Below are 21171 nucleotides of genomic sequence, written 5' to 3' on the forward strand. Positions count from 1 at the left end.
CTGGGCTCTAAAATCCACAACGGCTTCATCTTTTTTCCGCTTAATGGCAACTATGTTATAGCAGGGCCATAGATGTCTCACGAGTCCAGGATGTGAACTCTACTCTTTGAAGTTTATATGGTTGACCCAATCAGCCCAAGGCTTGGTTTTTTAAAAAGAATTTAGATAAATGAGCCATCTACTCACTTCTTGCTCAAAACTCCCAAAGAGTTATGGAAAAAGAGCTTGGTCAAAATGACTTTGATGTTGGACATGATTCACTTATCACATACTTACATAATTAGGTAATTCATGTTCTTTTGCTATTCACTAGAGACAATTTCTTCATCTTAAAAGAGAGACGAATATGATTTGAGATCCTAGACCATTCAAAAAACTATTATCAAGTCATAACTAACTATAGAGAAAAATAGACCCAAAGAGATGATCATGTTTGCCCCTTTTCTTTGATTTGTTTGTGTAGAGTAATTCCACTCTCTCTTTTATGCTATCCTCATACGCCTCATTGCACCCATTTTATTATAAATCATACCACTAATCTATGTCATCATTTTGACGCTTGAGTGGTTTTAACAATAAACAATAAGATGTGTTAGCAACATGGTTCTTTGCATTCAGCCCATTAATGCAAGAAACTTTGAGTTTGAAATTGCTTTGAATCATATTATGTTGCAATGCTGTTGTCAAACTTCTTTGAAGTGGTTAGCATCCGTTCTTGTTACTTTGTGTAGATACTTTGCTTCTCACATTTTCTATTCTGGAACTCGTTCCTTCTGGCATTGTTCCATTAACTAGATCGGCCTGTATCTACAGTTACCGTCCTATGGCGAGTTGTCCCTGAAGGCGTAAATGGATCCTGCTCGGATGTCATGCCACGTGTCTGATCGGGTTAAATCGGCGAAAAAACAAAAAGCGAATGATTGATAAAACATATAGGGGAGTCTCAATGAAGTGTGCAATTAGATTTTGAGGCTCATCGATATCTCACTTGATGCTTGTGACGTTTTGGGCATCCATCTTTCTGCTGAATGACTTAATTTACTTCTACTTGAAGCTGTGCCATTGGTGACTCCATGCAAACACACTCAATCATAGTTGCTTTGCCGATTACCCACCATAGTTGCTTATAAGTAATGGGCGAGAACACATGTGAAACATAATGGGTACTTTTTTAAGCAAAAAAAAAACCGTAATTTACTTGGAAAAAATGCACCTAAATTGCATCGAAATTAAAAGCTTTCCCACTCCTTAATCGTGAGCAAGTTCATTACTACTAGTCTGCTCGTTAGATATAAAGTCCTGCTTTTAGCATTGATCTTTCCTGAATTTTGAAAGGTCGTTTATTTTAGGGGCCTCAAATAGAAAAGTACGCGTAGGAAGACCCAGCAAGGCAATTTTCAATACAGAGAACCTTTACTCAAGTAATAACATTCTGGGATTTGTTAATCACTTTTGTCCGAAATGTTATTATGTTGGCAAGTAATGAATTAAGTATTATAAGGGCGAAGTATTTAAAAGGATCCTTTTTACACTAAATTCTGATTAAATCTCTCATACGTTTTCGCCAGTAACAACTGTAATAAAATGCTTGGTTTGTATTAATGGACGTTGATGTGGTCAACTAATCGAACTTAATTCAAATATGTTTTCGCCAATGAAGCTAATCAAATTCGAATCCAAATGTAAATATACATTTTCAAAAAAAAAACACCTCAGGGTGCATTGAGTTTATAATGAGCATGCTAGTCTCATGTTTATCTTTGAAATAAAGTCTAAGCTTATAGATATCTTTTGTATATTTGGACCATACAGAAGCAAAAGTAATGTTAATAAATATGTCATTTTTTTTTAAGTACTCAATGTGTGTCAAATCAGGACAAATCAAAAGTCGTAGTCATGAATGGGCAACCTCATCTTATTGGTCGAATATAGATCTTAGTATTGTATCTACGTAGTGAAAATGGTCTTCTTGGGTCTCAAATTCTTTTCCCGTTAGAGGTCGTTTTTCATGCAAGCACTCTTCTTTTAGAGAGCCCTAGTTCATTTCTGCAACTAACAGTCTGTATTAGCCACTTGTCAAGGGTGAACGGAATGATACTAGCAGGTACCAAAGAGTATTGGTTGAACTTAATAGATTACAAGAAGTGCCCAATTTCGCTAGAAAATGGAAAAATGTTCCTACAGAATAGTGAATTTGCAAGCACAGAAAAAGAAGCAAAATTTTGATTGAAATTGGCTTACCATTAGATAATCTAAAGTTTTGATCAACTATCAATCATAGTAAGCCTGGTAAATGAGATTTCGGATAAACGGACTGCATCTTTTTTATCAATATAAGAAGAAATTGAATCATCAACATGAAGAGATTTCAAAGCGTTATCTAATTTTGAGGAAGATAGGATTGAGTTCCGGCATTTATTATTCAAATCAATTTATCGTGAAGCTGTTGTCAGTAAATTGTTGCCTTTTTATGATTGAAATGATTTAGAATGCATTAAAGAACGATCACATTTTTGTCGTGCAACAAAGATTTATTAAGCTCCGTGTCAACTTAAGAGTAAATAATATTGAGGCCAACTATGTGGCATTGCTCTTCAAATGCCTTTATGGTATGTCATCTCACGGAACATTTGCAAATATTTGAGTAATTTCAATGAATCAAAGGGTTTCAAATAGGGTCCAGATTCTCCGTAAGGGTCGCCACTATGAGGAGCAAAGCACAGCTGACATACAAGAATTGAATCAATGTCACATGTCTAACAAGCAATAACGTCAAGTGAAAACTATGTGTGAATTGAGAACAAACAAAACTGGTATCCCAAATTGACAATATTATTTTCCTGTTTGGCCTCAAAGCTCAATGCTTGATCCCTGTCAAATTTGAGTGGCTTACATAGTGTCTGGGATCAAGAGTTGGTTGAGTTTTAAGGCCAAACGTGAAAACAAGATTAATAACTGCAAACAAAATTTGACTTCATTATGTTACCGTTGTTTTTGTTCTCATTTCACAAATAGTTTTCATAAAACACTATTGCTTATTTGTCAGGTGGCATGGCTTCAATTTTGTTATTTCATTCCTACTCAGCCCTACGCAGAGGCGCCCCTTACGGATAATTTGGCCCCTATTTGAAGCAGGTTGAACCATTGTTATCATAGAGCAGGACTCCATTTTACCTTCTACTTTCTTTTGAGATTTGATTGAGTTTGTTGTTAAACGTGCACCATTTCGCTTTACTTTGAGTTTCCTATGATTAGCACAACCAAAATAGGAAGGTGTCATTACACTCTTAGTTGTAACTTAGATTCATTTTTTCACCGTTTCTCTTTTTAAATGTTAAAAAGAAGTGCATTGTCGGTCGAATTTGTCGAAAACTTCAAAGAAGTGTACCCATGTATGGTACGCTCGGAAGCCTCTTAATTCCATAAGTACAGGGGATCCTCCTCCTCAGTCATAATAGGAATCGCCACCAAACAAGTTTAGCCATGTTCGTCAAGTGGAGTCCACTATTCTTTGCCACAACTTTAATGTTGTTGGTGTTGAATCCATCTGAAACTGAAGCCAAACGACCTGCATCCCGGAAGCGTTATGACATGTTTTGGTACGGACCCGTGTCTAATCCGGACGATTGTTTGGCACATGATCGGTCCAGGGATCTGGTGTTGAAGAGAAAAATGTTCCAAGATCCATCTGACTTGTGTACTCAGGTAATTAGTACAGTACATGACTTGCTTTGCATGTTTTAACCATGTCCTTCAAGTTCTATTTGTGACTTGGAGCCGAATTGAGGAACGAGAGAAAAACGGATTTTTGGACCAATATACCAAGACAAAGTCCTTCCAAATTTGCTGAAAATGTACAAAATGTGTTTCGTAAATGCGAAAAAAATCTTACAAAACCAGATAACTAAAAACCAGCTTGAGTGATAAGTTTTATTTAGAGTATTGAGGATTCTTACCATGCATTTAAAGATTTGCGCATTTTTCCACACCTGGGGAATTTAAAAATTTCATCCACTTTTCTGTGGATCTTGCCGAGTTTAAAACTGTGGCCCATACCTCTCTTCTATTTCATATTTCTAAAATGTATAGATTCGGGCGCAGAAGAGACGGGCGAATAAAAGAACTTTGGGGTCACACTGTGCTGAGAACAAGGCGCTACAGGTGACCCAGAAAACCAGTTAATTGAACTCTTCTTGTGCACCTATCAGAACAACAATCAGGCCGGGAATTAGCCTAATATTATTCTAATGCTTGCTATGTTTTGATAGTGGGCAATCAGAACAAGTTTTCTTTTCCCTACCATCTCACTTTTACATTTGAGTGAAACTGCATGTTTTTAATCTTCAAGTTTATTTATGACTTTTTTTATTGGCAATAGCGTGCTCTCAATTTATCGAAGCAAAGAATTGAGAAGTTGCTCTCAACAAGGAAAACCCAAACGAAATTGGGACAAGGCACGGCAAATTGCTAAATGAACTACTCGTGTCATACCATGAACGCAATTTCATTTCCGGACATTGTGTGACCTGGGTCGCTAATCATAAATAAGATTATGTTAGAATGAGCCAAAAACAACTAACTCAAACTCATTATAATTCAATAAGAAGGAATCGGCCCAATCGGCCCAATCGGCCCTATGTTTGGTAGAGGATATCTCATCTCCGAAGAGCAGAACGTAAACCATATTTCGTGGAGTGTAGGAAGCCTATAAAATAGGCGATTTCAAATTTCTAGTACAACCCATCCTCAGGAAAATGAAAATACCGCCAGGAGGCTTGACGAAATTAGTCTAGGAGAGGCATTTCGACAGAAGGATGGCCATACTAAGCAAATGTTGTTATTGAATCGTGTGCTTTTTTTTAATTTTACGTTTACATGACTGCTCTGGATTGCTTTTAATCTATAATTATCATTTTTTCAGAGAGATGAAAGGATGTGTGTCTGCCTAAGAAAAGTTAACCGATTCAAACGCCGTCAAGAGCTTTACCAGGATTTGGAACATGATTTTTATTTCAGTTGTTCAACGTGCCATTACACTTCAAATTTTTCGAACAAGCAGTTTTTCATTACATTTGAGTAATCAATGAATGCATTTATTTGTGAAAAATCATGACTGAAGAAATAAAGCGATGGGGGTATCATATACCGAAGATAATTATCATCAAAATTGATTGCTGGACACTGTCAAGTTTTTTCAACCTGGAGGCATCAGTTTTAGAATCTTTTAAATATTGCTTTGTACTGACCACCCTTTGCGTCAGCAATCCTTTGGAATACCTACCTCATCCCTTCCGACTCCCGGTCATTTCAATCGGCATGAGTGGGTCGGCGGGTCTACGAATGCCGACAAATAACGTTAAACGTCACCGGTTGACTCATTAATCGTTAACTTGGTTTTTATTCGTGTAAAGGTCGCAGGTGGTAAACAGGACTCGGTTTTCCCTCCTTGTTGCTCTTTTTGTTAACGACCCCCCAGGGCTGCTAAATAATTTATCTCTGGTCAGATGTTCATCCAGGGTGATGATTGGGGAGTAGGAATCTGCCACCAGCACATGCTTCATTTTCTATGTGGCCTCGCAATTTTTTATGCACTTTACGTAACTGATAAAAGAGGTGTGTATAAGAAGTTCAAATGTTGTGGCAAAATAAATAAGACCTTATTAACCCCAAATGAGACCGAGAGTAAAATGGGAGTGCAGCACAGTGAATAAAATGCTACCTTAGCTTGAAGGTTTTTGGGAGAAAGGAAAAAGTAAAGCTGATTGAAGCTATCATATATTTCTCACTAATTACAAGCTACTTAAACTCTCTGCCACCATTTTCTGCCAGGTGGTCAAAAATGGCTTTTAATAAATTCCCATCCAAGTTATATCCTTCTCTGTTACCTTTTCTATTTGAGCACTATCTCACAACAGGGCGTTACTGGTTACAGGGACTGTGCTCTTCTGTTTCGTTCCCTTCCACAGGACGTTCTTACAGCTTGCACTCTAACAAGACCCCAAATTTCCTTGATTTGATGCACATGTAGGGAATAAAAAGTCACAATTGGCTACGCCGTATCCAGCAATGGCAAAATTAGACACTGCAGGAATTTCTGCCAATCTCTGCTACCATTTTCGGCCCGGTGGTCAAAAATGGTCTTTAATAACTTCCCATCCAAGTTACATCCTCGTTGGCAAAAATCCACTTTGAGGGAATTTCAGCCACTTTCTGCCACCATTTTCTGCCATCTGGTCAAAACTGGCGTCTCGTCATTGTGCTATTACGAGTGCATACCATTCTCAACTATCATTGAACACGATTCAGGATGATCCATCCAGCAGAGACCTACGCTTCCAATTATGCACGACACGGAACCGGATCATACAAGGATGCCTCAAAATGGAGGGCTTAGCCGGGATTTGAACCCGGGACCTCCTGCACCCAAAGCAGGAATCATACTCCTAGACCACTAAGCCGCCGCTACTACGATTGATTCGCAAACTTTATAAACCTGAATTTATAGCACTTTTAGACGATTTCGTTTTCTTTCCAACCCGGCCTGCTTTTGCACATTGGCTTTGGTGCGTCAAATTCAGTGTGTTCTGGGGAATGTTCATGAAGCAAGACTTGAAAAGACAGCTTGCTTCAATTCAAGCTGCGCTTTAGAGCATTCGTAACAAAATCAATAACATCCCCAAAAAGCACTCTTGCCGAATGTTCCCGGAATAGTTTTTATGACAAGAATAATTTGTGGATAACCAACTGATGAAAAAAGGGCTGAAGTAAACATTTCTGCCATTGGATCTCTTGGTGGCATCACAACTCAAAATTCGCCAATAAATCCGTGCCAACAATGGACGACAAGGGCCTTCTGAGAGAAAAATGTCAAAGCAAAGGAAAGTGAGCAACAACTGAGCCTCAAGCTCAATTAAGCTTCTCACCGAACGAAAGAGGTTCTCAGAAAGCAATAAAATAGTTGCAGATTGCAACAATCGGAGACAAACCCCTTATTTGGAGAATAATTTCATATTCAGTGCTAGAACCAAGCACCAAAACCTCATGAAAATTACAAATGTCAAGTGTTATTGTCTTAAATATAGATATATTCTTGTGTATTCTTTCTCAACATCAAGTCAAACATCAACATCAAGCATCAAGTCAAAAGTATCACTTTCCGGAGTTGATATTTCACATTTTAGATTACTCTAAGAAGGAGCAATAAAAATAACAACCCAAATGCAAAGGACTGGACTTCGTAGATTCCATCATAAGCAATGTATCCCCAAAACATTCAGGCAGGGGACACACGGAGTTGAACCATGGACCTATCGGACTGCAGCCGATTGCTCTACCACTGAGCTATATCCCCTCACATAGCTTCCAAGGCACTTCAGTTTGAACACATTTCAATAGTTGGGCCTGCTCTCTTGCCACACATGGACAGCATCGTGTTCGACGACGCAAACAAGCACGCAAGATTTCTCTTCTGGCCCAAGGAGGCAGATAAGCAGGCAGAATGTATTTTCATTTCGATCCCATCCATGAGGACTGAGAAGCCCTCTCAGTGAATCATTATCTTAATGTCTGAGGATCTGAAGAACTTATGTGTAATGAATGTCATAAGACACACGTTTCAAAGGCTGGAATATATATAGAAGAACATGTCTTACTACAAAGATACGGTAGAATAGATATTCCGTATGCGTAGCAATTTCAAGAACCATGGAAGAAGAGGCAGCAGGCCACTGAGCTAAAAGATCAGATCAATATATCCAGGGAAAGGAGTTGAAAGAATGTTAACAAAAGAGCCCTTGGAGTAAAGCCATTGATTTCAAAACTGGTTTAAATGAACGGCCTACTCAATGAATGAGTTCAGAACGGACTTAACAAGTAATCAGGTTTAAGGGTTTAAAATCTTGACGACAGCTAAGTTATAGATTTCCCTTTTCCACAAATGGGTCATAATCTATGAAAGTTTTTTTTGGACTTTCTTAGCGCTGCTGGGATTGGAATCCCAGCAGTTCAAGACGAGAAATGTATTCATTTATTTATTTATATATATATATTATTTGATCGACCAACGAATTAGTGTTGGCTGACCTGGCTAACCCTTGAATATAAGGTTGATCAGGAATTTTCGTTAAAAACTTGGCTTCCGTTTTTTTTAATTATTTTTTTCTGGCGAATTACTCGTTTCCTTCAAAACAGCAATATGTTTTTTACAATACGGTACACTAGTTAAAAGCAAACAAGCAAATTAGAGCACGGACTTGAATATTCTTTAAGGAGTCGTAGTGTGCCAGTCTGCCAGGTCTAATCTCTCTGCTAAAAAAGTAGTCAGACGAATTGAAATGACAAAAGCAATGGCCCAATTGTTGAAGAAAAGAAACATAATTTTGAAAAAACTGCTGTACGGCCAAGGCGAATTGTTGAAGAAAAGAAACATAATTTTGAAAAAAAAAAATTAAAAAAAATAAATCGACGATTTGGGCTTGATTTAACAAGTAGCGTTTACGTTCTATTGTGTATTGCGCAAGTAAGCACTCACTAAAATATGAGGATATCGGGTTGTGTTCGATTTTCCCTTCATCCGACTCTCACGATTTCAAAAGTCCCAAACAACCCTATTTCCGAGAGCTTGGAACCATTTTTTCCATGGAGCAAACTCTGGTTGTCATGCATAGTTTACGATAGATAAGTGGGAACAACAACAAAAATGCCATATACCGTACTAGCATCATGCATTATCATATGATTTCATCTTAAAACTATAAAAGCGCTGTACCGCTTATCGATCTGTTGTCCCAACCCTTGGATGATCCTCCCCTTCACATCACAGAGGAAAATGTTCTCAGGGCAATAGGTTCTCTAAACCGATCCAGCTCAGCCGGACCTGATGGTATAACCGCTGCCTTTCTCAAGGAATGCGCACCTGAATGAATTCGAGTTCTGACCACTCAAATCAAGAAGTCCATCAACCTTGGCGTTTTCCCCGACTCGCTAAAATGGGCCACATCACTCCAATCTTCAAGGGTGGGGATCACTCCCTCCCAAAGAGTCACCGTCCCATCTCATTGACATCAAATCTGGCCAAAGTGTATGAAAAAGTCGTTAAAGAGTTTCTATTGGACCATCTAGTCCAAAGTGGTCAAATCCCAAGTCATCAACACGGTCTCCTGTCTAAAATGAGTACAACTACCCAACTCATCGAGCACTTGGAACATGTGCGAGCAGTAATGCCAAGCCATGATATAGTAGACGTCATTTACCAGGCCTTTGCCAAGGCCTTCGATAAGGTGGACCATGGCTTGCTTACTTTTGCAAAGGATCGATAACCTCAACATCCCCAAGAGTCTCTTAAGACGGATCAAATCGTTCCTTACGAATAGGAAATAGAGGATCAAAGTGGGCCATATCTACAGCGACCCATTTAAGATCGTTTCAGGCATTCCTCAGGGCACGATACTCGGGCCAATGCTTTTTATCCTATACATCTCACCTTTAGCTGGCCAGGTGAAGGATTGCATGATATTGTCTTATGCTGACGACACCAAGCTTATCGTTGGTAGAAATGGCCAAGATTGCTCCCTTCTCCAAGAGGACCTTAATAATTTATTCAAATGGGTCGACGAGAGCAACATGAAACTACATGGATCCAAATTCCAGATCATGTCATATGTCTTATCGGCTTTCCCTCCACATTACTTAGATAATGAGGGAGATGTGATTGAAGTTTTCTCTCACATCTCTGATCTTGGTGTTACTCTTCAGGATGATGGAAAATTCAATTTTCACTTCAGCGAGAAGGTAACTAAAGCTGATCAGATGACAGGCTGGGCCTTTCATACCTTCAAGACCAGGGATAGGTTAGCTATGGTTACCATCTACAAATCCATCATACAACCCCATGTGGACTATGCCTCATTGATTTGGAGCCCAAATCTTGTTGGCGAATTGATCAAAATGGAGAGGATTATACTCCGGCGCTTCACTCAACAGATCACAGGAAGGTCTAAACTTTCCCAATGGGATCGACTTCAGCATCTACGCCTGTACAGTGTACAAAGGAGAAACGAACGGTATGCCATATTACATACTTTTATATGTATCCATGAGCTGTCCCATACATGAACGGACATTAATTTCGTCCAACGAGACAATGAACGTTTTACATGTATCCAACCTTATTGGAACTACAACAAGAATGCGGCTGCTAAATCAATCATGCGCCACTCATTTCTTGAGAGAGGCCCAAGACTCTGTAGAACACACTGCCCTTCGAGTCATCATTATTGAAAAAAATCCTCTCCCCAAATTCAAAGAGGACCTGGATAACTTCCTTCAAACCTTTCCAGACCAACCTTCAATACCCGGGTATCATCGATCAGCAAATTCAAACTCGATTACTGATCAGATTCACTTTCGAGTGATTGTGTAAATATATCTGTGCCTTGAAGCCATTCAAGACATTTGTCTGTGTGCGGTAAATAATTAATATCATGCCGCAGAGCCACAATCAAGTGATTGCAATTTTGCAGGTCTAAGTTGGTGAATACTGGTAAACAATTGTACAGACATGTCATCATACTTTATTTAATGTTATTTTTGAAAGTCAAGAGGCTTTAAACTTGAAAAAAGTGTGAATGGCTTCCCAATTTGGAAATCTTTTTGTTCTTTGCTATACGTTCGAGTCTCCAAACTAAAATGTTCATTAAAAGGAAGTATGTAAAGTCTGTCAAGTTATGAGATGTATTAAAGGACATTTGCTTGAAACGTGTGTATGCCCTTTGAATCAAATGTTTGTTTTGTATTCCATTTTGTGGATTTACGTTACGTATTGGTGAGTCAATCTTGATAGAGTTTACCCTATTGAAAGGGGTCCAATCCAGAAAAAAACCGACATTTTCATTGTCGTCTGGAAATCAATTCCGTGAATTCATCAACTACAACAAAACGGTTAGATCTAGGGTCCAGATTTGAAGTTTAGATCGTTATTAAGGTTTAATTTATGCAAAAAGGGGAATTGCCAATTATCGACTTTTCCAGGCAATTCGAAGCTCATTGGATTTTTGCAAAAGAAATAATTACTCAAAAAAATACCTTTACTCTAAGCGTACTATTTAAAACCAACTTCAAATCAAAGGGACTACTTAAAATCGAAAGAGGTGGGAAAGGTGTCTGAAACTAACCTTCTTCATATACTGAATATGCTGGATATTCATGAATTTTGTACCAATCCAGATCTTAGGGTCAGTTCTAGAGACCCTAAAGGCTATAGGTGGGTTTTACAAACACCTTCAAGCCCTTGAGAATCCAGGTTAGCTATAATTATTTGCTTTCAGCCAAAGGAAGGGAAAGAAGGGCGAAAATACGATGGAAGGAGTTCCATTATGTTGGCATATAAAAAAAAATCGAACTTAGCAACGACCAAAGCTTTTGGTTGGATCCTCGATGAAACGTGAAGCAAGGTCTGCTCGAGACTCAAAATTACAACTTGTGTAGACTCAATCACGTAGGAAAGTAATGAATATCGGAATCCAGCCTTAAACATATATTTCAAATCCGGCCCCTAATCATTGGTGCAAGATACTCCGTCATATGATTCGGTATTATAAAAGGAACCGAAACCTTGCTTTTCGAATCAAGTTGATCCAAAATCATGGTTTGGAACAAGTTGAGCCTTGTCTTGGGCTTTGCTCTCATTGGCCTTACTTTGGGAATGAGTATCCGTGAAGCTATCCTTAAGGCCGATGAGGAACTTGCAGCAGAGAGACGGTTTATGAAATCTCTGCCCAAACCTGCCAATCGCAAGGGAAAAAAGTGGACACGAGAGTAAGCAACTTACTATAAGCCGCATGAGGTATCAAATACTATAGATTTAGTTTCCAGCCATCGACTCGTTTTGATTTCTTAACAATTGAAAATGTATGGAATGCGTTGGACTTTGACATTGGGGACATTCCACTTAAGATACTTTCGTTTCAAGATTGATCTTCTTTTAATTTCTGTTTTCGTGTCCGAAACTAGCACCATTGGCAATACAATCGTTATCAGTTCACGATAAAAGATTTAAAATGCTTTTTTTGATTTTATATTGTATGATACCTGAGCCACCAAAGAATTAGAGTTGGCAAATATTTGTGGGGCAGATATGGAATCCTGGTCAAAGTCATGTCCACGTCTGACTTATCAGACGTTATGACCTAGACCAACAAATTGAAGCGAATATTAGTGAAGCAAATCAAACTGAGAAAAAAGAATTCATCGAAAACTTTGGAGGCTACTTTTACTTTCTGCTGAGAGCATGTTTACTTCAATGAGATGAAATTTGATGTAAAGCATATTGTAAAGAATAGACCTAAGCGTGGTATATGGAACGGATTGAAAGGCTGGCCCGATCCGCCAATTCTCATTCGTTGGTGGATCAGACACTATATGAATTGAAAGTCGAAATATCTATTTGTTTCATCTTGAACTCTTGGGGATCTCATTGTCAGTAGGGGTATGAGAGTCCGTAAAAAGAGCAATCATGTTTTCATTACATTTTACCAGATCTAAGGCAATGGATGGCTGGAATCGTTTGGTGAAGCGCAGTGCCGACATCATTGATACCCACAAGTTCTACCCTGAAGAGATGCTGATCGCCCAGATTGAAGGCACAATGCATGATATGTACAACCTTGGTGGCGTTCCCGGTGGCATGGCCGAATCGTGTCCTCATCTACCTATGGCCAATTTTGCTTGCTCGGACGAGGCAGAGAACATGGAATGTGATCCCAATGCCCATTACCGAACCGTCACCGGCATCTGCAACAACTTGGAGCATCCAACCTTTGGTGCTGCTAGTACCAAGCTCAAGCGCTTGCTTCCTCCGGCCTACGCAGATCTAAAAGGACAGCCCCGAGGCACTCGTTTCTCATCCCTGGCCAATAACTTTGATTTGAACTTCCCTTTTCAATCCGGAGACTGCGCCTCCAATCCTGCAGCCGTTCTTCCCAACCCAAGATTCGTCAGCACCAATTTTCATCCAGATGCGGACAAGCCAACCAATCAGCTTACTCACATGTTCACGCAACTTGCCCAATTTGTTGATCACGACATCTCGATATCGCCCGAGATTGAGGCTGAAAGGTGTTGTGAGCATTTCACCGACGATGAATGCTTTCCCATTTTTGTACCCTCCACAGACACATTTTTTGGAGTTGCTGTCAATCGCGACGATCTTCCGTCTGCCAGAAGTCCACGTTTCCCGATGGAACGAATGGACCAATCCCTGATGGCTGAGGAAGCTTGGAGGTAATCTAAGTGCCCCGCATTTGAGAATGATCCAAGTACATTTTTCCCTTGTCACTAGAAACCTTGTCCAAAATGCCACCAAGATGAGGAGTGGCAGCAGCGAGACCGGCAACTTTCAAGGTCCCACGACAAACGGCGAGGTTACGTGTTTAGAATTCACGAGATCCACTGCTTTCTGCGAAGCAGTCCACACAGGTCCACGGGAACAAATGAACGCCATAACAGCCTTCCTGGACGCATCCACTGTTTATGGGTAGGCGTCTCCCTTGAAATCAAGCTAAACCACAATCAATTGATAAACCTTTTTTGCAGATCCTCCACGGAATTGGCCTCTCTTCTAAGAGACGATTGTGATGGTTTGATGAAAGTCACCAAGACTGCAACTGGGAAAGAGCTACTCCCCGAGCTCCAATTTGATGGAGAGGTTCAATTCTTAGCCGGGGACAGTCGGGCAACCGAAATGGGTGCTTTGGCGGGAATGCACACCGTTCTTTTGAGAGAGCACAACCGCATCGCCCGAGGAATGAAGGCCTTGCGGCCCGATTGGGATGACGAGACCTTGTTCCAAAAAACACGACGCATTGTCATCGGCGAATGGCAAAACATCGTCTTTGGAGAGTTCCTCAGTGCCATGCTTGGCGAATCCGTGGTTCACGACCACGATCTTGGAACAGATGGCAATGCAGCTTATGATCAGACTGTGGATGCCACCGTGGCAAATGGTTTCTCAACAGGTGCATTCCGATTCGGCCACAGCATGATTGAAGGCCTCATTGCCGTCTACTCCCTGGCCAATCCTCCTACTGAAGTGGACACCCTCATGGTCAAAGATACGTTCTTCGATCTCACACAATACCATAAAGACAATGGATTGGGCATGGAGCGGCTTTTGAATGGCTTGTTGAACCAAGACGCTCAAGCATTTGACCGTTTTGTGGCGGATGACGTCACCAACTTTCTCTTTCAAAACAACAACGGCGGAATTGGACAGGATCTGATCGCCAGAAACATTCAGCGTGGCAGGGATCATGGAATACCTGGTTATAACGATTGGCGCGAATTCTGCAACATGCCCAGTGCTTGCTCATGGGACAACCCACCGGCCGAGATATCGCAAGAGAATTGGGAGCAACTCAAAAACATATATGTCAATCCCAGCGATATTGATCTCTTTGCTGGAGGCATGGCTGAAAGGGCATTTGCCGATGGCATTCTGGGCAGGACCTTCAGCTGCATAATATCAAATCAGTTCCAACGATTGAAGTTTGGGGACCGCTTCTTCTTTACCAATACGGCCAATCCCTTCCCATTCAGCCAAACTGAAAAGGACATCCTCCGCAAGAGACACTTGGCTGATGTCATTTGCGACAATACGGATATTGAAGTCTTACCTAAAATGGCCCTGAAACGGAATTCTCCCGCTCTAAAATGTAGAGATGCGTTTCAATTGGACCTGGCTCCATTTGTACACTGAATTATCAGACCAACAAATGAAAACACTGATGACCATCCGCCCCCGAAAATGACAATTTGGGAAACTATGTCGTCGAGGAGCTAATCTTAACTAACTATCATTGCAAAATTGAATCTATTACATGTTTATGTGTGAATAAAGCATGAAAAGAGAGCAATGAAGTACTTTGTGAAAAAAGAATACCATATAAGTTTCTTGTCTGCAAGGAGTATGTTGAATGGAAAGGACCTTATGTTCATCTTCACCATAACAACAAGAGCTCATTGCCCAATTTGAATTCCAATCTTAACGACTTTTAAAGGTGTTCAGCCTATTTTTGGGCTGTTTCCGTGACAAAGAACCAGCGATGTGATTCAAAAGCATTGAAAAATCATTTACTTTCCAAACAAACATATAAAACTTGCTACTTCATTTTGGACATTGGTTCTGTTTTTGTAAAAGTTTAAAATACAGGGTCGTTTGCATCAAACGCAACACTTATAACAATTTTCAAGGTTATCATGAAAAACGTTCAATGTTTTCCATGAACAAGCTTTATTTCACGTTACCATATGTTCTCGCAAGAATATCATTCAACGTTGCTGTTTCTACAGAGTGTAAAGAATTTAAGGGCCTCCATGGCTGTTTTTCACAACATTTCTCCCTACTCGAAGATGTTTTTTGACATTAAACCACAAGCATTCATCAAGAGGAATTGTTAAGAACTTAATGACATATTTCAAATGGTCTATCGATATCCTGGAGGCGATGGGTAACCCTCTGATAAAGTCAAGTCAAAACAATGTCTGAAAATTCAAGTGAGCGCAGTCTGAAGGTCAGAACCAAGGCTAAGGGCATCCTGAAGGCCGGCAAAGACAAAGGATCGTTGGTGAGCCTTTCAGTGTTCATACTCAAACCATTGGAAAGTGGAGACCCTCATGCAAATACCATGAATCCTTTTAGAACAGACCCGACCGATGGCCAAAATCTGGATTTTCAAGACTCAATCTTTAGGTGGCTAAACATCAGAAGGTAACCAATCTCCTTTGGAGTAAAATCGGATCATGCGTGGTATGGTGTTAGGTTTTCCAATAATCCTTTTTAATGAAAACTGGAGATTCAATCTGCTCAAATCATTCTTTGAGTTAGGGGGTAGGAATTTCAGAAGCGACAAAGAGCGGTTCTTAATTTCTTTCCACCCTGTAACTTCCATGACCACGTAATGTTTGGCCAAGATAGACGCATTCTTGATAGGGTTCCTTGCTGACGTCAGTTCCGCGGTCTTTTTAGTCTTATTTATTCAGGGTCCAAAATTTGCCAAATCGTCGTTACAACTTGAGGGAATATTTGTCGAAAAAAAAACACTTGCAATAATGATCTTTTTTATCAATTTGGGCCATATTTCTGCAGTGCCAGGTCAAAACAGGACATTTATGGATAATTTCCTTCTATTTGTGAAGACTGATCGGCGAATGTACGACACCGAACAAACTGGGTACACAAAAAAGCACCTATTACAAAGTTATCGAGAAAGCTAGAATTTGACAAGCCAATAATAACATTTTTTCATCATATTTCAACAATGTTGCAGTTGTTGGTAGTTCCTCATCATTGGTGGATATTCAGCATCCCGGATCTCCACGTGAACCGAATTGTTTTTGATGGGTACTAGACTCACTTCTGCATCGTTTTCCAAAGTTGGAGCTCCCCCCACTAAGTTGAAAAGTAAATAAATAACCTAGGCGGTTGAAAAAAACAACTGCAGTTTACTGTCAAAGGGAAATCAAGTTGCACTGAAAGTAGGTAGAAGTTCTCACCCAAATGAAGGAGGCCATGACGACGATTAGTGTTTCCACATCAATCAAACATGATACATTTCATCGGGAAGTCGAGATATATGCTTGTTACAGGGCGCATCAATTCAATAAGGGTGGCCCTGAACACACAAAGCGTAATAATAATACACGGAAGAAACACGAAAAAGAGATGCATGCCCTGACAGTAACTTTTCACTGCCGTGACCAGGATTCGAACCTGGGTTACTGCGGCCACAACGCAGGGTCCTAACCACTAGACGATCACGGCTTTTTGCATCTGCTGTAAGAGGTGATCGATTATTTTAACTATAAACCTTGTAACAGCGTGGATTGTCGCATCTGACATTTCACATTCAAGGTGAAACAAAGCCAAGAAGGGCATCAACTTCTAAAAATTTTGATGAAATCTTCGGTCAAATCGGCAATCTAGTGTATGATATGCACTTGAAATTGACCAAAAAAAGATCCTCTCTTTTTCAATATTTTAAAATGAGTGGGATCTACAAGCCCCTGTCCGTTGATGTACGATTGTGAGCATTTTGATTTCAACAACTACCCAAACAACTGACTGGCATTCTTTTTTCCTTCTTCACACAATTCGATTTATCATTTGCACGATTTTGTAAACAACTGCCGGGACTTGTGCCTTAGGGCACTCAATTTTAGATTACGTATCTTCGATACATTCGTACATGCGAACCGAAGTTACCAAAAATACTGTAGAATTCGATATGCCAGTGAATCGAACCCGTTACTTATGATTCCCAGCCTATGCTGTGCTATGCTGACGATGTGTTGGCCTAACCCCACTATAGAATAACAACCATTGGTATTGTGTTTTGAATATAATGAGGCTATGGTAATGGGTTATCCCCACACCATTTGAGCTCAAAGGACAGCAGATTTTGCCACTTTTACCATCAAGTCGATTGAAGTCAAGAATAGATACGTCGGAAATCCTGAATGAAGTTTATTGTGAAGCCACGATGAGTACACGTAAATATAAATGTAATTGGTTCATGATCGCTAAATTGGAAAACTAACATCTACGGTAACTAAAGAGATGATGCTTACTAATCATACAAACAGAGATTAACGAATGTAGTTGGAATGGTCATCAATGTATGGAAATGTTTCGTTGTAGTAATGATTCCCCACATCCTCGTAATGATGGGTGTCCACAAACTGAAATAGAACAACTGAATTATTACGAACCGAATCATCTAAGGGACAGTAGCATTGCAATCAAATCAATAAGACTAGAGGCCCTCTAAATAAGACCAATGGCTAAAAAATCTGGAAACGGACCCCAAGACCCAAGATCAATCTAGCTCCATTTAAAACCAAGACCAATCTATGTGTTTTCACCTTTGTATTCGTTTAAACGTACGAATCTTTTTGATAATTGTTCATTAGCGATTCTTGACTGTTATGAGTGGCTTAAAAACTCCATTGTTCAAAAACATATTATTTTTCATATGTTACAAGGCTTTTCTAATTCAATTACAGATAGTTTTTCAGATTCCATGTTATGGTAGAAAAGACCTGATGAAATATTAGCTCGAACCCACTGTATTATGTACACGCTGCTGAATTATTCATCATTAACGTGTAAAGTCGCACCATTTTGAAGGCTTAAAACAATAGATGTTAAAAATAGTTCATTAACTATGTCACTTGTTACAATCTATACCACGAATCTAATTTCTGTTTTAGACAATTGATCTTGCTGTTCCTGTACTTTTTTATGTTTTTTGATTTTAATCCCGTTGGTGCTTTTTGTTGATCTTCGTCCATATTCTCAGCTCTGTGGACCTTATTCTGCCATTCCGGATAAATTGAACTTATTTCTTATCAAAACTTTCGCTCAATTTTTTACCTCAAATAACGATACTGGACACTGTTTGTGGTATTTGACACAATCCTGGTTCCAATGGCCGTCCTGTTGAGCTCGAATGTAAGCATCCGTGTTCGAGAGCGACTTGAGCATGTGAATGGGCGTCAGCAAAAGGTTCATGGCGTCTCCCAAGAGACCATCGGCATGTCTCTGTTCTTGGCTCATCTCGCAAAGAGTCCTCAGCACGCACCCACGCCCATCAATCCCGCCTACCTGGGAGAGGTACTTTTCCATCAGATGAATGGCGTGGATACGCTCAGTTTGCGAATCCCGGAAACTCCGACCACTCACCCTGAAAGTGGAAATGAGTAGATGAGGACATGTCATATTTATTGATTATTTCAAAACCATGTTTTAATAACTGGTTTGGCTTTTTTCACAGATAACTTCACTTGTAGTTCAACAGTTGATATTTTTGGGCATTTTAGGACACAAGAAAACGCACAAAACTTGGTTTGTCTCGTTTAGCAAGTCCATGCAAGAGTACTTTGATAAACCAAGTATATTCCAAAACATTCTCTATAACTAAGTTAAAGCGTTAGAAAACAAGAAAAATCTGGCATTTTATTCCTGTTGTTTTTCGAGTTGAGAAGACACAAATTGTTTAAATATTTTAGCAAAAATACTGTTTAAGTGAAATATTCAGTAAAATATTTCAGACTATGTATCCTCTTGCCGTCGGACTTCAGGCGAGTCCTTGACACATCTGACCCTTCCTGCCTTATCAATTAAAATTCATTTAGATAAGTATTTGTCCAAAATCCTTGACCAACCCCTATGTTCAGGGGCCTCATATATCGGCTAATTCCCATTCGTTGGGAGACCGTCAAGTGTTCTTTGATTGTATTTGCCCATTTCACGTTGTAGTTCGTTTTAGATCAATCAGCCATGACATTCTTTGTATCGGTTGCAAAATCAATAAAATCTTAGCTACAAAAAAATGCAAGACAATTTTCCTAAAAACCCAAAGTAAAAGCAAAACAAGCAGAAGGCAAAAACTTGAACTCTCGTACTTGAAAGTTTATTTTAAGACATGTCATGTATTTTTTTGACAATACATCTACATGTCTCCTACAGTAAAGTTGTTCTCTATGGATGTCTTATTTTTGAGAGTGTCTGCACAGTTTTTTTTTAAATTTGATTTCAGGCAAGTGTTATTAGAGGTTGCTCTCGGGAGAAAGGCAAGCTATTTTGAGCTTGTACAACTAGAAGCATGATTGTCAAATTAAACCCAACTTCTGATTGATACCGCAAAGGCAAATGAGTCAACTTACTCTCCAGTATCAAAACTAAATGTGAAGGGAATGGAAAGGGTAAGGCTCGAACCCACGTCTTTGATGGGGATGACCAAGGAAAACGCTGTCTTGAATGTCCATCCCGAATCGGCGGGAATAAGGAACCGTCTGTGTCTCGACAAAGGTCGATTGGGGTCGCTCAGGGTCCCATGCTCGAGCCCAAAGCTCAGATCTATCAACACTTGAAAACCTAACAAGATCACGACCAAACTCTGTTGACCTAAATGCGAACACATGATGACGATTCCTCGCTGACCTCCTGAACCTTCGAACAAAGTGGGAATGACAGCCAATTGGGGAATGACTGGAATATTTATGGCCAAGATGCCATGTCACTGTGATTTGTTTCAGACCATTCCCGTTGATTTGGAAATCGTCTGGGAAAATCACGATATGCTGATTGATTTTGAAGGGTCAGTCAAAAGAATGAATATCATTTACCTAAATCCTGGAATTAGCCACACAGTGAGAAGTTTTGGATTTTGTCTACATATGCATATATATCTGGCTGAAAAGCAAACTGTGATAACCGTTTGAAAAAGCGCTCAGAGCATTCACATTTAACTAAATGACTTGACTTGTCCAGCTGTGTATTAAAGTCTTTTCGGTCCATTCCATCCCTCATGTTGGAGGAGACATAAATTTGTAGCTTCCACTATTAATTATTTTATAACAATAACATTAGATTTATCCCGTCATAATAACTACATTTTAATTCGCATCAATAAAAAAAAAGAACAACATGAAGTTGGATTTCCTCCCATTGAAAAGCATGTCAGACTTTCTAGTTGAAAATTGACCCATTTTGTCCCTGTAAAACACACCTCATCTTTTCAGTCCGCTGTTAAAATCGTGGTTGGAAGTAGATTGATATTAATGCCTATTTTCCCCTAACATTGGCCTAAAGCCTGATAGTCCTTTTGAGAGAACCTTAATCTCGTCGCTTTTAAGACTGCCCGTGGTGTAGCTGGCCAAGGGTAGGTATCCTTGTCGTATTGCCACACTTTTTTGCTCATGTTGTGACTACATGTATTTATCCATTGAAAGCAACTACTTTTGATGAGTGTCTCTTGACAGCAAACATCGACACGAGTTCTTCCGTTCCTGAAGCCAGCCGAGAACCACCGGAACCACCGCAACCACCCTCGTCATCTCACATTTCATTTGAATGAGATCACGAGTCAGAACTTGAGAGAACTTGAGTGCAATCAACCATTAAGCGCCGCCTAAATCGACCCGCTTGCATTGGTTGAAAGTAGGTTTGCTGTATGCTCGGCAAGGAACCATTCAAGGAAGAAGCTCTTGACCTTGTCTGGTGCTTGTGAAACGGCTTGATGAAATGAGATCGCTTCATTCGTTTGAATGAGTGAAACCTTACTTGTCAGATAAAGAGAGATCCATTGTGATTAATGATAAAACAGAGTTAATAGA

At 39.8% G+C, this 21171-nt stretch overlaps 2 protein-coding genes, 1 long non-coding RNA gene and 3 other non-coding genes across 6 annotated transcripts; 2 read left to right on the forward strand and 4 right to left on the reverse strand.

Moving 5' to 3' along the window:
* The first annotated feature begins 2669 nt into the window (after positions 1-2669).
* On the forward strand, positions 2670-5171 carry LOC131891537 (uncharacterized). The gene is made up of 2 exons (XR_009374415.1): positions 2670-3705; positions 4922-5171. It is a non-coding gene; the product is annotated as an uncharacterized LOC131891537 (long non-coding RNA).
* A 1215-nt stretch (positions 5172-6386) lies between these two features.
* Trnap-ugg (transfer RNA proline (anticodon UGG)) lies at positions 6387-6458 on the reverse strand. Its single transcript has one exon. It is a non-coding gene; the product is annotated as a tRNA-Pro (tRNA).
* Positions 6459-7279: 821 nt separating this feature from the next.
* Trnac-gca (transfer RNA cysteine (anticodon GCA)) lies at positions 7280-7351 on the reverse strand. Its single transcript has one exon. It is a non-coding gene; the product is annotated as a tRNA-Cys (tRNA).
* A 2720-nt stretch (positions 7352-10071) lies between these two features.
* LOC131892210 (uncharacterized) lies at positions 10072-19995 on the reverse strand. Its single transcript, XM_059241995.1, has 3 exons — positions 19720-19995; positions 18428-18737; positions 10072-10098 (listed from the first exon to the last, which is right to left on the reverse strand). Exons 1-3 carry the CDS (start codon positions 19974-19976, stop codon positions 10072-10074), a joined length of 594 nt encoding a protein of 197 aa, XP_059097978.1. The 5' UTR covers positions 19977-19995.
* LOC131891773 (lactoperoxidase-like) lies at positions 11623-14905 on the forward strand. The gene is made up of 4 exons (XM_059241435.1): positions 11623-11814; positions 12535-13278; positions 13337-13531; positions 13591-14905. Exons 1-4 carry the CDS (start codon positions 11642-11644, stop codon positions 14750-14752), a joined length of 2274 nt encoding a protein of 757 aa, XP_059097418.1. The 5' UTR covers positions 11623-11641; the 3' UTR covers positions 14753-14905.
* On the reverse strand, positions 16745-16816 carry Trnah-gug (transfer RNA histidin (anticodon GUG)). Its single transcript has one exon. It is a non-coding gene; the product is annotated as a tRNA-His (tRNA).
* Positions 19996-21171: the final 1176 nt, after the last annotated feature.

The sequence above is a fragment of the Tigriopus californicus genome, chromosome 12 (genome assembly GCF_007210705.1).
Source record: "Tigriopus californicus strain San Diego chromosome 12, Tcal_SD_v2.1, whole genome shotgun sequence".
Lineage (NCBI taxonomy): Eukaryota > Metazoa > Arthropoda > Copepoda > Harpacticoida > Harpacticidae > Tigriopus > Tigriopus californicus.

What these genes read in the sequence shown, in the direction of transcription:
- LOC131891773 (XM_059241435.1), top strand. Translation starts at nt 11,642, where the DNA reads ATGGTTTGGAACAAGTTGAGCCTTGTCTTGGGCTTTGCTCTCATTGGC. An exon ending in GGAAAAAAGTGGACACGAGA is followed by an intron (nt 11,815 to 12,534) that starts GTAAGCAACTTA and finishes ACATTTTACCAG; the next exon opens with ATCTAAGGCAATGGATGGCT. An exon ending in GACGCATCCACTGTTTATGG is followed by an intron (nt 13,532 to 13,590) that starts GTAGGCGTCTCC and finishes CCTTTTTTGCAG; the next exon opens with ATCCTCCACGGAATTGGCCT.
- LOC131892210 (XM_059241995.1), bottom strand. Translation starts at nt 19,976, where the DNA reads ATGTGTTCGCATTTAGGTCAACAGAGTTTGGTCGTGATCTTGTTAGGT. An exon ending in TTTAGTTTTGATACTGGAGA is followed by an intron (nt 18,738 to 19,719) that starts GTAAGTTGACTC and finishes TTCCACTTTCAG; the next exon opens with GGTGAGTGGTCGGAGTTTCC. An exon ending in GTCCAGTATCGTTATTTGAG is followed by an intron (nt 10,099 to 18,427) that starts GTAAAAAATTGA and finishes TGTATGGGACAG; the next exon opens with CTCATGGATACATATAAAAG.